Source organism: Typopeltis vanoorti, chromosome 11, assembly GCF_054136105.1.
Source record: "Typopeltis vanoorti isolate ZY-2024b chromosome 11, IOZ_Tvanoo_1.0, whole genome shotgun sequence".
Classification (NCBI taxonomy): domain Eukaryota; kingdom Metazoa; phylum Arthropoda; class Arachnida; order Uropygi; family Thelyphonidae; genus Typopeltis; species Typopeltis vanoorti.
In genome coordinates, this window is record NC_143559.1 from 108,484,105 (window position 1) to 108,496,610 (window position 12,506).

Below are 12,506 nucleotides of genomic sequence, written 5' to 3' on the forward strand. Positions count from 1 at the left end.
CTATTTTCAGGACTGGAGCAACTCGTATATAGAAGCTTATGACTTCACATCACTTGCCTTAGTATCTCATAATGCAAAGCACATATCCTTATGGGTATGTATAATGATATGCATTATGGGAAGAGTCACTACACTGACCAGTTTTGACCTTTATTGAGGTCTCATCAGTGGGAGTAGTGACCCTTCCCATAATGCATATCATTATACATACCCATAAGGATATGTGCTTTGCATTATGAGATACTAAGGCAAGTGATGTGAAGTCATAAGCTTCTATATATGAGTTACTCCAGTCCTGAAAATAGTTAAGGGCCAAACTTGTTTGCTTACACTTGGATAAAGGATTAAACCAAGTATATAATTTCTTTATATCTTTAATTTATTGGATTTATTCATATAAATTCTTTACTAATTATTGATTTCCTTTGTGGTTATGTTTAGGTGTTCATTTTTAATGTACAACCACTTATTAGAGTTGTTTTGTTCGTCTCATCATCTGCCTATAAGAGATTTTCATTCCATTTATCATTCCATATAACATTTATCATTCCAGAGCACTGCTCTGGAATGATAAATGTTAATGAAATTTGGTATTAATAAAATGATCTCAATTTTTCTTGAAATTGAAATTTCAAAAATATTTTCTTGAAATTTTCTTTTTAGTACCTGAATTATACAAAATGAATTAAAATTATATATGCTGCATTATTGTAGTATTCTATCAGATAGCTAAAACATTTAATATACAACCTAAAAGCATTAAACTTTCCAAATTCAAGAATGATGTTACTTCTGCAGAGCAAATCAGTGAAAGATCCAGAATCACCTCCAAAGACTCTGAGTCATTACAGAAAGTTTACTTAATCCACACACAACTTCTTAAATTTGTTCGTTGATATTGCACTCATTCACTTCCACTGTCAACTTTTCAATTACTCACTGCTTACTATGAGAAAAATCTAGCTCTTGCACCCTTGCTAACTATATTCCTATTCAACTTTCAAGGATAACTCTTCTCCTCTCTTCTCCTGGCATATATCAAAACTCTTATGTTCCCCTATCTCATCAAATCATTTACCAATACATTTTTTTACGAACTTGTATGTGTCTGTCATATCCTCTTTCTTGGAGAAGTTTAAGCATATACTGAAAGGAGTTGCACTCAAGTGATAAGGAAACAGCCATGTATAAAAGTGGCAAGTTTTCTGCATTTGCTCATTTGCCTTTCACCAGTGCCTATACTCCAAATTCCATTAATCTACATTGATATTCTGTACTCTCAATACATCTTGGTAGCCTGACCTCTGTACCTAACCACCTTCTATACTATTTCTCATTCATTTGGAAAAAAGTTAGCTTAGCTAATTTCTTATTATCTGAGATAATAAGAATTTAGCTAAGAATTTATTATTGGTAAAATTTCTGCCTCTATATAAGTAACTTAACTTTAACTGAAATACCATATGTAAGTTACTTATATAGAGGCAGAAATTTTATTGTGTCTTGTATACTATTCATGAACCTATTCATCTCTTTTTTTTGGAAAGATTCAGCTTCAAATCCTGTCTAGGACATAAGGAAACTATATATATGGTATTTCAGTTAAAGAAATACCATATATTCCTGGAAAACATGTGAAGTGATCAGAGAACAAATGCAAAGAATTAAGATGCACATTATACTAGCTGCATGGTCTAAAACCTGTAGAATCATTAATTCAGTCCATTCCAATCATCTCTCTCTCTCTCTCTTTCTGCTTTATCTCCATAACATTTTCTTTTTTGTCTTGCGCTTGCATGATGAACTTAGTTATCGATTTAACTCTCACCTTTATCCTTGAAATTTTGGGAATGAGCCAACTGCTTCCTTTAAGCAATTAATTCTAGCTGATAGAACTATGAGGTAGGTTCCAAAAGTTTCCCACCTGACATACAAAATTCATGCCAATTTTAAAACACTGTGTGTGACAGATAGCAGTATCTATGGGGGAGGTTACCAGTTTCAACTCTCTATCTGTGTCATTCAGTTGGAGGCACTCATTTGACTAACAAGTGACATGCTAAGTGGCTGTAATATTAAAAATTGAGTACTACACTGTGATATCAAAGAAGGACTTTCTCCAAGTGCTATCAAACAGTGATTGGATAGTGTTTATGAGGAAGCTTCTCTTTAATATTCCACCATGAAGGAATGGGCTAAACAGTTTTGCCTAGGAAGAGAGAGCATCAAAGATGATCCTCATGATGGTCGGCCTGTGGAAGTGATGACTGAGGAAAATGTCTCTCTTGTTGAGGAAGAACTGCTCAATGAGAGATGTTTGAAGCTCAAAGAAATCTCAGCAGGGTTGAGGCTTTCTATAACAACCATCTTTTGCATCATGAAGCCTTTTGGCTCTTTATTTTAGTAAAGGTCTTTTGCATCATTCACGAGAAGCTTCACATGACAGAGGTCATGTGAAGACCTTTCTCACAAGTTTTTAGAACTTTTCCAATGGAATCAGAGAGAAGTGCTGGAATCCATTGTCACTGGGGATGAAACCATGGTCCTTTATTATGATCCTCTTTCCAAAAGAGAATCCATGGAATGGCACAAACCAGGTGAAGCACCACCAAGAAAAGTTAAGGTCACTCAGTCCACCAAGAAGACCATAGCAACAATCTTTAACGATTGCTGGGGAATTCTCTTGATTGACTACAAGGAAAAGAATACCACCATGAATGCATAATGTTATGCTTCACTCCTGCACAATGATGCCATAAAGGAGAAGAAATGAGGAATGGTTAGTCATGGTGTTTGCCTGCTTCATGACAATGCTTCAGTCCATACAGCCATTGTTGTGAAGCTGCAGTGAAACTGTGGCTTCCAGGAGATTGAACACCTACCCAGTGACTACTACTACTACCACTTCTCAAAACTGAAGAAAGGCCTTCGAGAAAGAAAATTTGCAGATGACAATGAGATGAAGGATTGCAGTTTTAGGTCATTTTGCAGACAAAAGTACAGACTATTTTTTCAAGGGCATAGAAATGTTAATTCAAAGATGTGAAAAGTGTGTTGAAGTAAAGGAAGATTATGTTTGAAAAGTGACACAGTTGTTTTCTTTCTATCACCTCTAAAAAATAGTCAGGCCAGAAACTTATGGAACCACTCTCATAATCCTAACTGCCTGCTTCAAACACGTCTAGACTATTTCTTGTGAATAATCTTTTCCTTGCAATTTCAAACACTAAAGCACTGTTTCAAGCTGCATGCTAAGGTTTATCATAATTTCCTGCTCTGTAGTTCCACACATACGACACTTGCTTGTCTTCCATTTTTCTTGTCATGTTAGAAACTTGTGTCACTCCCTCCAGTTGGCGAGGAAGGTCACCTGTTTTATAAACACTTTTTTTGATATTAATTATTAAAATAACTTTCATGACTTACACATGGAACAAAACTTATATAGAATTTTATTCAAAAACTCCAATGTATTCCATCCAGCATTACATGGAACATTGTCGGGGAGACAGATCATTAACTATTCAAAACATGAATCACAATAATGAGTCGCAAATCATGCATATATTAGCTGCGTATTCTCAGTCATAACTGAAGTATATGATATTACACTATTAGAGTTCAAAGGAACAATTGTTAAAAGTTGCATAGATAAAATTATTTTAAAAAATTTATTTAAAAAAAAAACAACTTATGAACAATTAATAGTGATCACTTCCGAAAACTTGAATATTGGCATTCAATCTGATTGGTTCAGGTTTAGATGAATTCAGACCAAAATACAAAAAACATGTTTATAAAAGAAAGGCTTATCATAGAAAATAGGTATTATCAAGCCTTGTATATAGAGCTTATAGGATCTACTCTTCTAATCCCCTTTTGTTGGATGAAACTGAATAAATTAAAAGCAGTCTGATATATAATGAATACAGCAAAAACTACCATTCAAAAAATTATTAATAATTACCATGCTTCTACCAGACTACAATTCCATGTGAAAAGAATTTCAACACCCTACTTTAAAGGAACCTTCAAATACCAAAGATTCTTTGTAAATTCAATCTATACGTTTCTTTCAAACAAGCCCAGAAGACGTCTTCCTTCCTACCATCTACAAAGGATATATTACCACCTCTTTCCTTACCAGGTATCTGTCAAGTTCACTGCTCATGCTATTTTGGACAGACTGGCTGTTCTGCCTTGTTAGAATTGAAGAACATCAAGACTATATTACATTTTTGGAATCTGATAAGTCTGGCTTTGCTTTTCATGCTGTTGACACTAGGCACAGAGTTCCTTGGAACCAGACAAAACTGCTTCATTCCAGCAAGTTCAAATTCAGTTGTTCTTTTCTTTGAAACATCTGAAATGCTACGAAATCATCTGATCCTGAACCGATAAGACTGAATGCCAATATTCAAGTTTTGGGAAGTGATCACTACTAATTGTTCGTGTGTTTTTTTTTTCTTAAATAAATTTTTTAAAATAATTTTTATCTATGCAACTTTCTACAATTGTTCCTTTGAACTCTAATAGTGTAATATCATATACTTCAGTTGTGACTCAGACACAAGCTAATAAATGCATGATTTATGACTCATTATTTTGATTCATATTTGAATGTAGTTAACAGTCTGTCTTCCTGACAATGTCCATATAATATTGGATGAAATATACTGGAATTTCTGAATAAAATTCTATGTAAGTTTTGTTATATGTGTAAACCACGAAAGTTATTTTAATAATTAATATAAAAAAATGTGTTTATAAAACAGGTGACCTTCCTGCCAACTGGAGGGAGTAATACATGTTTCTAGCATGACATAAGAAATGGAAGACAAGCAGAAATATGTGTGGAACTACAGAGCAGGAAGTTATGATAAACTTAGCAAACAGCTTAAAACAGTGCTTTAATGTTTGACAATGCAAGGAAAAGATTAGTGCACAAGAAACAGTCTAGATGTTTTTGAAGTGAGCAGTTAAGATTAGTTCATACTATCAGCTAGAACTAATTGCTTAAAGGAAGCAGTTACACAGCTAAGGCTAGTCACCATAGAATGCACCCCCGTAGCATTTTAGGCTTTTAGTCTAATCTTTTTGACTTATTGTTTTGTGTAATTTTGTGTGTGTTTTTGCAATTTTAATATTGTTTTCCTGATGTCTTAGTGACTGAGACAAAATATAGAATTGATTAAATGTGTTGTTTATTTCTTTATATGTGTTATATATTGTCCATTAAACCTTATAATGCATCTATGGTATTCAGATGCCTCAGCTATTTCAGTAGTAATTTAAATAATCTAATTTATGCTAAATATGTTGAATATTTTGAATAAATAAAGATTTTTAACATTAAGATTTCTTTTAAAAATCTTTGCATTATACATATGTGTTTAAATCAGCCAACTGAAAATGCAGGACATCGTTTGCATTTCAGCTGTCAGTCAGCAGTTAGAATTAAAGAAAATAGAGGAAGATGGTTTGATGTGAAATCAGGGGTAAGACAAGGATGCACGTTATCTCCATTCTTATTCATCATCTATATGGATTGCATTGTGAAAGGAAGTGGCATTAAACCTGCTATTAAAATAAGAGATATCAAACTTAGCTCTTCATTTTATGCAGATGATGATGTTGCACTCCTAAACTCATCTAGTACAAGTCTCCAAAGCTCTCTAACTAAATTGCATAACAGCTGCAACAAATTTAGCATTGGAGGGTGGGTGGACTGTGGAATGCATTGCTTGATAGTATGGTGAGAGCACGAATGGTGAATGAATTTAAGGAGTGGTATGATTGACTTTGTGTTTTCTAGGGTGGGCCTCCCACAATGAGTCTTGTGACTCCATGGATGTCCTGAATAATAATAAATCAGTAATAAAAGACCAAAACCATGAAAATAGGATGGAACATAAGAAACTTCAGCTGCATTGTCAATGGAAAACCTATAGAATAAGTAAAATATTTCAACTGTTTAGGCACAGTTTTTAGTGAGGATGGGAAATTAAATTTGGAAATAGATAATAGAATAAGAAAAACTGATATGGTAGGAAATCAGTTGAATACATTTATATGAAATAAGAGAGAAGTTAGTCAAAACTTGAAACTAGCTTTATTCAAAATGAACTAATTTTAAATTATGGATCTCAGAGTTGGGTTAGAAATAAACCACTTGATCAAAGACCACAGATATGAGAGTCTGAGCTAAATTAGAGGATTGAACAGATGGCATCAGTGGTAGAATCACATTAAAAATGAAGATATTGAAAAGGAACTTGCCATTATTAGCATTCAAGAAGTGTGAGCAGAGCTAATCTAAGGTGGTATTGGCCACTTAAAAAGAAATTGGAGAAGAAAGGTTAGCAAAGCAGGTGATTGATGACACATTGGCAGGAAAGATACCTAGAGGATGACCATGGTCTAGGTGGATTGATGCAGTTAGAAGTGCTTTAGAAACATGAAATATTAGATATGATATTGGAATTAGTACTGGACAGTATTGGAATGCCGACGAGTAATAGATTAATAATAATGTAGACTTAGTCATTTAGTGCTGTCATAGCACTCCTTGAGGGTACAGATCAGGAAATTGATGATGATGGTGAAAATACAAGAAGAGGTCTTATAGTTCCAAAATTGTGATAGAACAAATTTCAGTCATTTAATTAAATTACTGGAATCATTCCAATTAAATCATTGGAATAAATCAATAAGATTTTAGATTATTCAAATTTACTGAAAGTTTTTTATTTTTCTAACAGATCTAACAGATAAGCTTAGGTGTTGATGGTTATTCATGACTTATTTTGCATGGTATTAACAACACCACAAACTTTTATCAACAAAGATATTTTATTAACACTTATATTTCGCTGATTTTCAACTCGGCATCATCAGAGCACAACACACATGTAAACGCGACACTGAATGAGTGAAACAATATAATTGCAAAAGACAAAAGATCTAAAGTCCTATTTTTTGGCGCCCTCTAACGAAAAAAAAAAAAAAAAAACCAGCAGTTATCCAGGAGTTTTTCTTAGGATAACTGTCTCCCAAATTTTTGGCAAATTAATGCAACCATATTTGTTAAGGTTGGGAGAATTCTTCAAAGCCATTGCTGACTCAAAAAATAATCTTTCAGATCTATAACAACTCCTAAATAGCACATTCGTTTTCCTCCATCTAATCCCATGTGAAGGAGTGTCCAAAGCGTGGTCTGCCAGTCCCGACTTGCCATAATAATAGTAGCGAATGTATCTTTCATGTTCTTCCAGGCAGATGTTCAACAGTAAACATCCGCCTGGAAGAACATGAAAGATACATTCGCTACTATTACTATGGCAAGTCGGGACTGGCAGACCACGCTTTGGACACTCCTTCACATGGGATTAGATGGAGGAAAACGAATGTGCTATTTAGGAGTTGTTATAGATCTGAAAGATTATTTTTTGAGTCAGCAATGGCTTTGAAGAATTCTCCCAACCTTAACAAATATGGTTGCATTAATTTGCCAAAAATTTGGGAGACAGTTATCCTAAGAAAAACTCCTGGATAACTGGCTGTTTTTTTTTTTTTTTTCGTTAGAGGGCGCCAAAAAATAGGACTTTAGATCTTTTGTCTTTTGCAATTATATTGTTTTACTCACTCACTGTCGCATTTACATGTGTGTTGTGCTCTGATGATGCCGAGTTGAAAATCAGCGAAATATAAGCGTTAATAAAACATCTTTGTTGATAAAAGTGTTTGTGGTGTTGTTAATACCGTGAAAAATAAGTCATTTTTTATTTTTATTTTACAAATACTAAAATTTCCTTTGTCTTATATTACTGAAATACATCCTGTATGATGCAATCAAATTTTGTTGGAATTCATAGTTAAGAGTAGTAGATGTATCTTTAAGTTTTATGTGCAACATTTATTCCCAGATGTTGAATTCATATACAGTACTAGTTAGTATTTTCCCTGTGCTGAATTTTACTACTAGGCACAAAAATCTTGTTTTGCATTTCAGATGTTTGTTCTAGTGCTGTTTGTGGTCGTAATGCTATGTGTGTTGGCAGACGCCATCAGTCAGTATGCATATGTCTTGAGAACCACTCTGGTGATCCAAATGACCTCATCAAAGGTTGCCAACGTATGTATTGCCTGGTTTAATCTTTAAGTGATTTCTTTTTTATTTTTTTTAATAAGTGCTGTTTTGTTGCTTACAGACTTTTTGTATTTTAAATGTTTTAGTTTCATATGAAGTATTATTTCTTTCAGCTTATTTAAAACACAATATTTCTCATATAGTCTATTTTTTTTTTAACAGCTCACGATGGAAATAAATGTGACACAAGTGCAGAATGTCCCGATTCTCATATATGCAAAACTGCACAAAATGGCATAAAAGACTGTATAGGTGCGTCTGATGACATATTTTAATTTTATTTTTCTTTATAGAAAAAAAAAAGGTTATTCAATTTAATTTGATAAAACTTTCTTTTTTTTTAATATGCAGGTTTATTCTTTTCTTTTCTTTTTTTTAACATGCAGGGGTTTGTATAGATCATCAGTGTGGTGTCAATGCTGTGTGTATAGGGTCAGGCCATCGTGCTGTTTGTGAATGTCCTCAAGGCTATTCTGGAAATCCTCGTAATCAATGTACACGTGAGTATTATTGACCTTTTATCCTCATCATGAATGTACATATGAGTATTATGATCCTTTTACTGATGATTCTTCATCAGTAAAAGGATGTAGGTTCTGTAGCTCTGTCTTTAACTTCATATGCTGTAATTAATTTTGTTTCACTGAACACACAAAAAACTCAGAACTTTATTACTAGAGACATTCTATAGGAAACTGTAAATAAACAGTTGTGATTATGGTTTGGAAATGATAATCTAATCAATACTCACTGGTTTTTGAATCTGTGTGATTAGTATTTCTGTGTACTCTGTAAGGAGTACACATAAATACACTTGAAGAGTTGAATTCAGAAATAATGGTCTATATTCTGCATCAAAATCATAGCACTAATATTGATGTAACTAATTTTTTGAGAATTTGGTACACCTCTTTAACAATTGAGCTTTTACTTAAAAAAAACAAACATTCTGGAGTAGAGGTAATAGTAGTAGAAATCTCTGCATGTAGTGTAATTTTTAGTGGACTGCATATTCTAAATCAAAATGTAGCATTGGAGCGTGGATAAGTTGCAGCTCTGCAAAAGTCATTAGATATATCATACACATACCGGCATCTGAATTAGAAACCTGTATGCAGATGTATGTAAACATCACTTATGCAGCGTATTTGCAAATTACTTGGTCATGTGCATCACCACATATTCTAAGCAACTATTTAAGAATGCAGCTGGTCAGTAATCATCAATAGTGTTGATCACAATAGGAAAAATAAAGAATCTTTCAGAGTTCGATAAAGGACTTATTGTGAGTGCCAGTCTGACTGGAGTATGATTTTGAAAATACCAGAGCTGACTGGTTTCTCAAAAAGTGAGATATCTTGAGTGTTTAATCTGTGGAAAAATAAGTAGGCAGAGAGTTTGGCAGGAGTCCCATGAAGCAATGACCATGGCTTGCCTTATAAATGCAACTCGAGGTTCTGGAGGTGGTGTTATGGTGTGGGGCATGTTCTGTTAGTACGAATGGGCCCCTGATATTGCTGGAAGGTTAGGTGTCCTGCAAGGAATATCTGAACATTGTTACCAATCAAGTTCATCCTGCAATGTTGACTTTTTATCTAGTAGGTGATGGCTATTTCTTAGATGACAATTCTACTTTCTACTGTCCATCAACCAAGAATTGTTCAGCAGTGGTTCAGCAACCATAACAGTGACTTCCATTATCTTCCCTGGTTACCACAAATCCTGGATCTGAACCCCATTGATAATGTATAGTACATATTAGAAAAACAGATCGAGCAAAGTCCTCTTCTGTAAAATCTGAGACTGTCTGGTGAAAGCCTGGTATGTTGTAGATGTAGATGCAATCCAACACCTTATGGAATCTAATCTGTTTCAAACTGCATGTGTGCTGTAATTCAGGCTAAAAAAGGTCCAACATGATATTAAATAAAATTTTCTAATTTAGTGGCTAGTATGTGTACAATAGAGATATTTAAAGAATAGTTGCAGACCAGATAGATTTTTTTTTTTATGAATGTCACCTATAAAATGTTTGGAATCTACTTTATATTTAGTACTATGGGTAGACTAAGAGTTCAATAATCTAGTTGCCCTACTGTAGAGACCAAACATGATATTTTTTCAAGTAATTTTGGATCTGATGAGCAGAATGGTAGTGTTGATAGTGGTTTCACACCGGACATGAACATAATCTCTGACTTCAAAACTTTCACAAACATCTCTGTGAAAGTGGGATTGGAGGCTCTTAGTTGTGTTGGTTGGTGAGTGGAGATGCTATTCACTCAATTAACTTTACCCTACTGTAGAGACTGAACATGGTATTTTTTCAAGTAACTTTGGGTCTGATGAGCAGAATGGTATGTTGATAGTAGTTTCACACTGGACACGAACATAGTCTCTGGCTTCAAAACTTTCACAAACATCTCTGTGAAAGTGGGATTGGAGGCTCTTAGTTGTGTTGGTTGGTGAGTGGAGATGCTATTCACTCAATTAACAAGGTCATCATGAATACAGAGGTACTGCCGAGTTCAGTTTATCTGCTGTTTATGAGGATCTGATAATCAAAATGATAGAAGCAGGAGTCAGGAAGTTAAGTAGTTGGAAATATGAGTGAGTGTCTTTGATCCTCTGTTATAACTTCCAAGATCAAAATTCTCCATTTTCTTGTGACTGAACACCACTAGCACCAACTTTTAATTACATTCGATTAACTCCAATATAATTAATTTTTCAATGATGACCTCTCCTTCAGTCTAGACCACTCTGTCTTGGATACTAGAATCAGCTACTTAAGGCTGTAGTGATATTTACATAAGATGTAAATATCACTACAGTGATATTTACATCTTATGTTTGTCTTCTGGGTGTGTCTCTTCAGCTTATCATGGAGATGACTTAAGAAAGAATATCCAAATGTGATTGACTGACACATGTTCTTTATTCTCTCATTCTCAAAATTCACTTCAGCAGTAATGTAGCCTGCTTGCTATATAGACAGTGCAATGATTTCAAATTGAAATTCAGTTTTCACTATCTGTGATTTAATTTATTTGTCATGCACACACACACACACCTCTTTTCCCCACACTTAGTTTACAGTAAGACTGTAAATAAGATTTTGGATTACAGGAAGCATGATTGTGTTTCCTGTGATTCCAACTTTTTGTACAATAAGCTTCACTTGTTAATATCTTATTGCTGTTTAGTTTAGCTGGTGCATAGATATATTTTTTTCATGTACTATGTATGTTTTTTTTAATATTATGTTGAACTCATCCTGAAGTTTATATTATTTGTTTCAGCTCCAGCTAAAAACAAGTGTGAACTTGATGAGAACTGCGAAGGAGATGAAGCATGTATGGTTCTTGAAAATGGTGTGAAGGATTGTGTTGGTAAGTTTTATTCCTTTGCATTGATTTGAGAATCTCACAAATCATTTCAAGTGGAATCATTTAGAATTATTTAACAAAGATAAAATTAATATGAATAGAATCATAAATAATATTATAAATTATTTTGAAAGCTAAGACTATATTAAATTTATAATACTAAAAGTGGACTTCACAGGTAGATCAATAAAAGTGAGAGTGAGTGATTATATCAGGTCAGGGTGATAGAATACATGAGAGTAAAGAAAAGGGAAACTGGTGTGGGAGAGGTTTGGTGTGATGTACATAATAGCTAGACTGAGGAAAGGAATGGTATAAGTTTGGCCATGAACAGATTCAGATTGGCCATCTGTGTGGACTGGTGAGACATTGAGGGAATAACTTGCACATTGAGGGATTGACTTGTGGGACTTTAATACACTGTTATGTTTGTGCACTAATGCAAGTTGTATCAGAAATAAGGATGCTGAGTTTATTCATGTTGAATTTTCTGAGAAAAACTGCATAGACACAGGAATGAAATAAAATAACTAAATGAAATATTTACACCCTGATATTTCTTGGGCTCAAGTTAGCATTATCAAAGTCACTTTGAAGACATACTCAGCAAAGACTAAAGTTAAAATAAAATTACCTTCAGAGCAAAAGTCGCTCTCTCTGTGATGGTGTTCTGTGATTACTGCTGAAGGGCAAATATGGCATGCACTAAAATTTATGTAGAATTAAACAGTCATTCCTATTACAGTTCACTGAATTCTGTAGCACATGAGCTGCTTTTAGGAACAATCTCTGTGATTAAAGTGGCAATCTATGCAGTAGTTTTGCTTTTTTTTTTTTCCACCTTATGAAATGGTCTTAATCCAAGGCATGCTGTGCTAGTCTGCTTTTTGGTTGTCCATATTGAATATATAATTTTATATTATTTTCTTCTTACTGTGGTGGTTCAACCTGTCTTCTGTCTGTCCAAA

General features: G+C 33.9%; 1 protein-coding gene across 1 annotated transcript in view; it reads left to right on the forward strand.

The window, feature by feature from the left end:
• The window catches only part of LOC150101923 (uncharacterized), a 1,001,066-nt gene that overhangs the window by 342,061 nt on the left and 646,499 nt on the right, over window positions 1–12,506 (forward strand). The window contains exons 42-45 of the mRNA XM_090399931.1: window positions 8,012–8,134; window positions 8,312–8,401; window positions 8,536–8,649; window positions 11,452–11,541. Coding sequence (XP_090256057.1) covers window positions 8,012–8,134; window positions 8,312–8,401; window positions 8,536–8,649; window positions 11,452–11,541 — 417 coding nt within the window. The remainder of the gene's footprint in view (window positions 1–8,011; window positions 8,135–8,311; window positions 8,402–8,535; window positions 8,650–11,451; window positions 11,542–12,506) is intronic.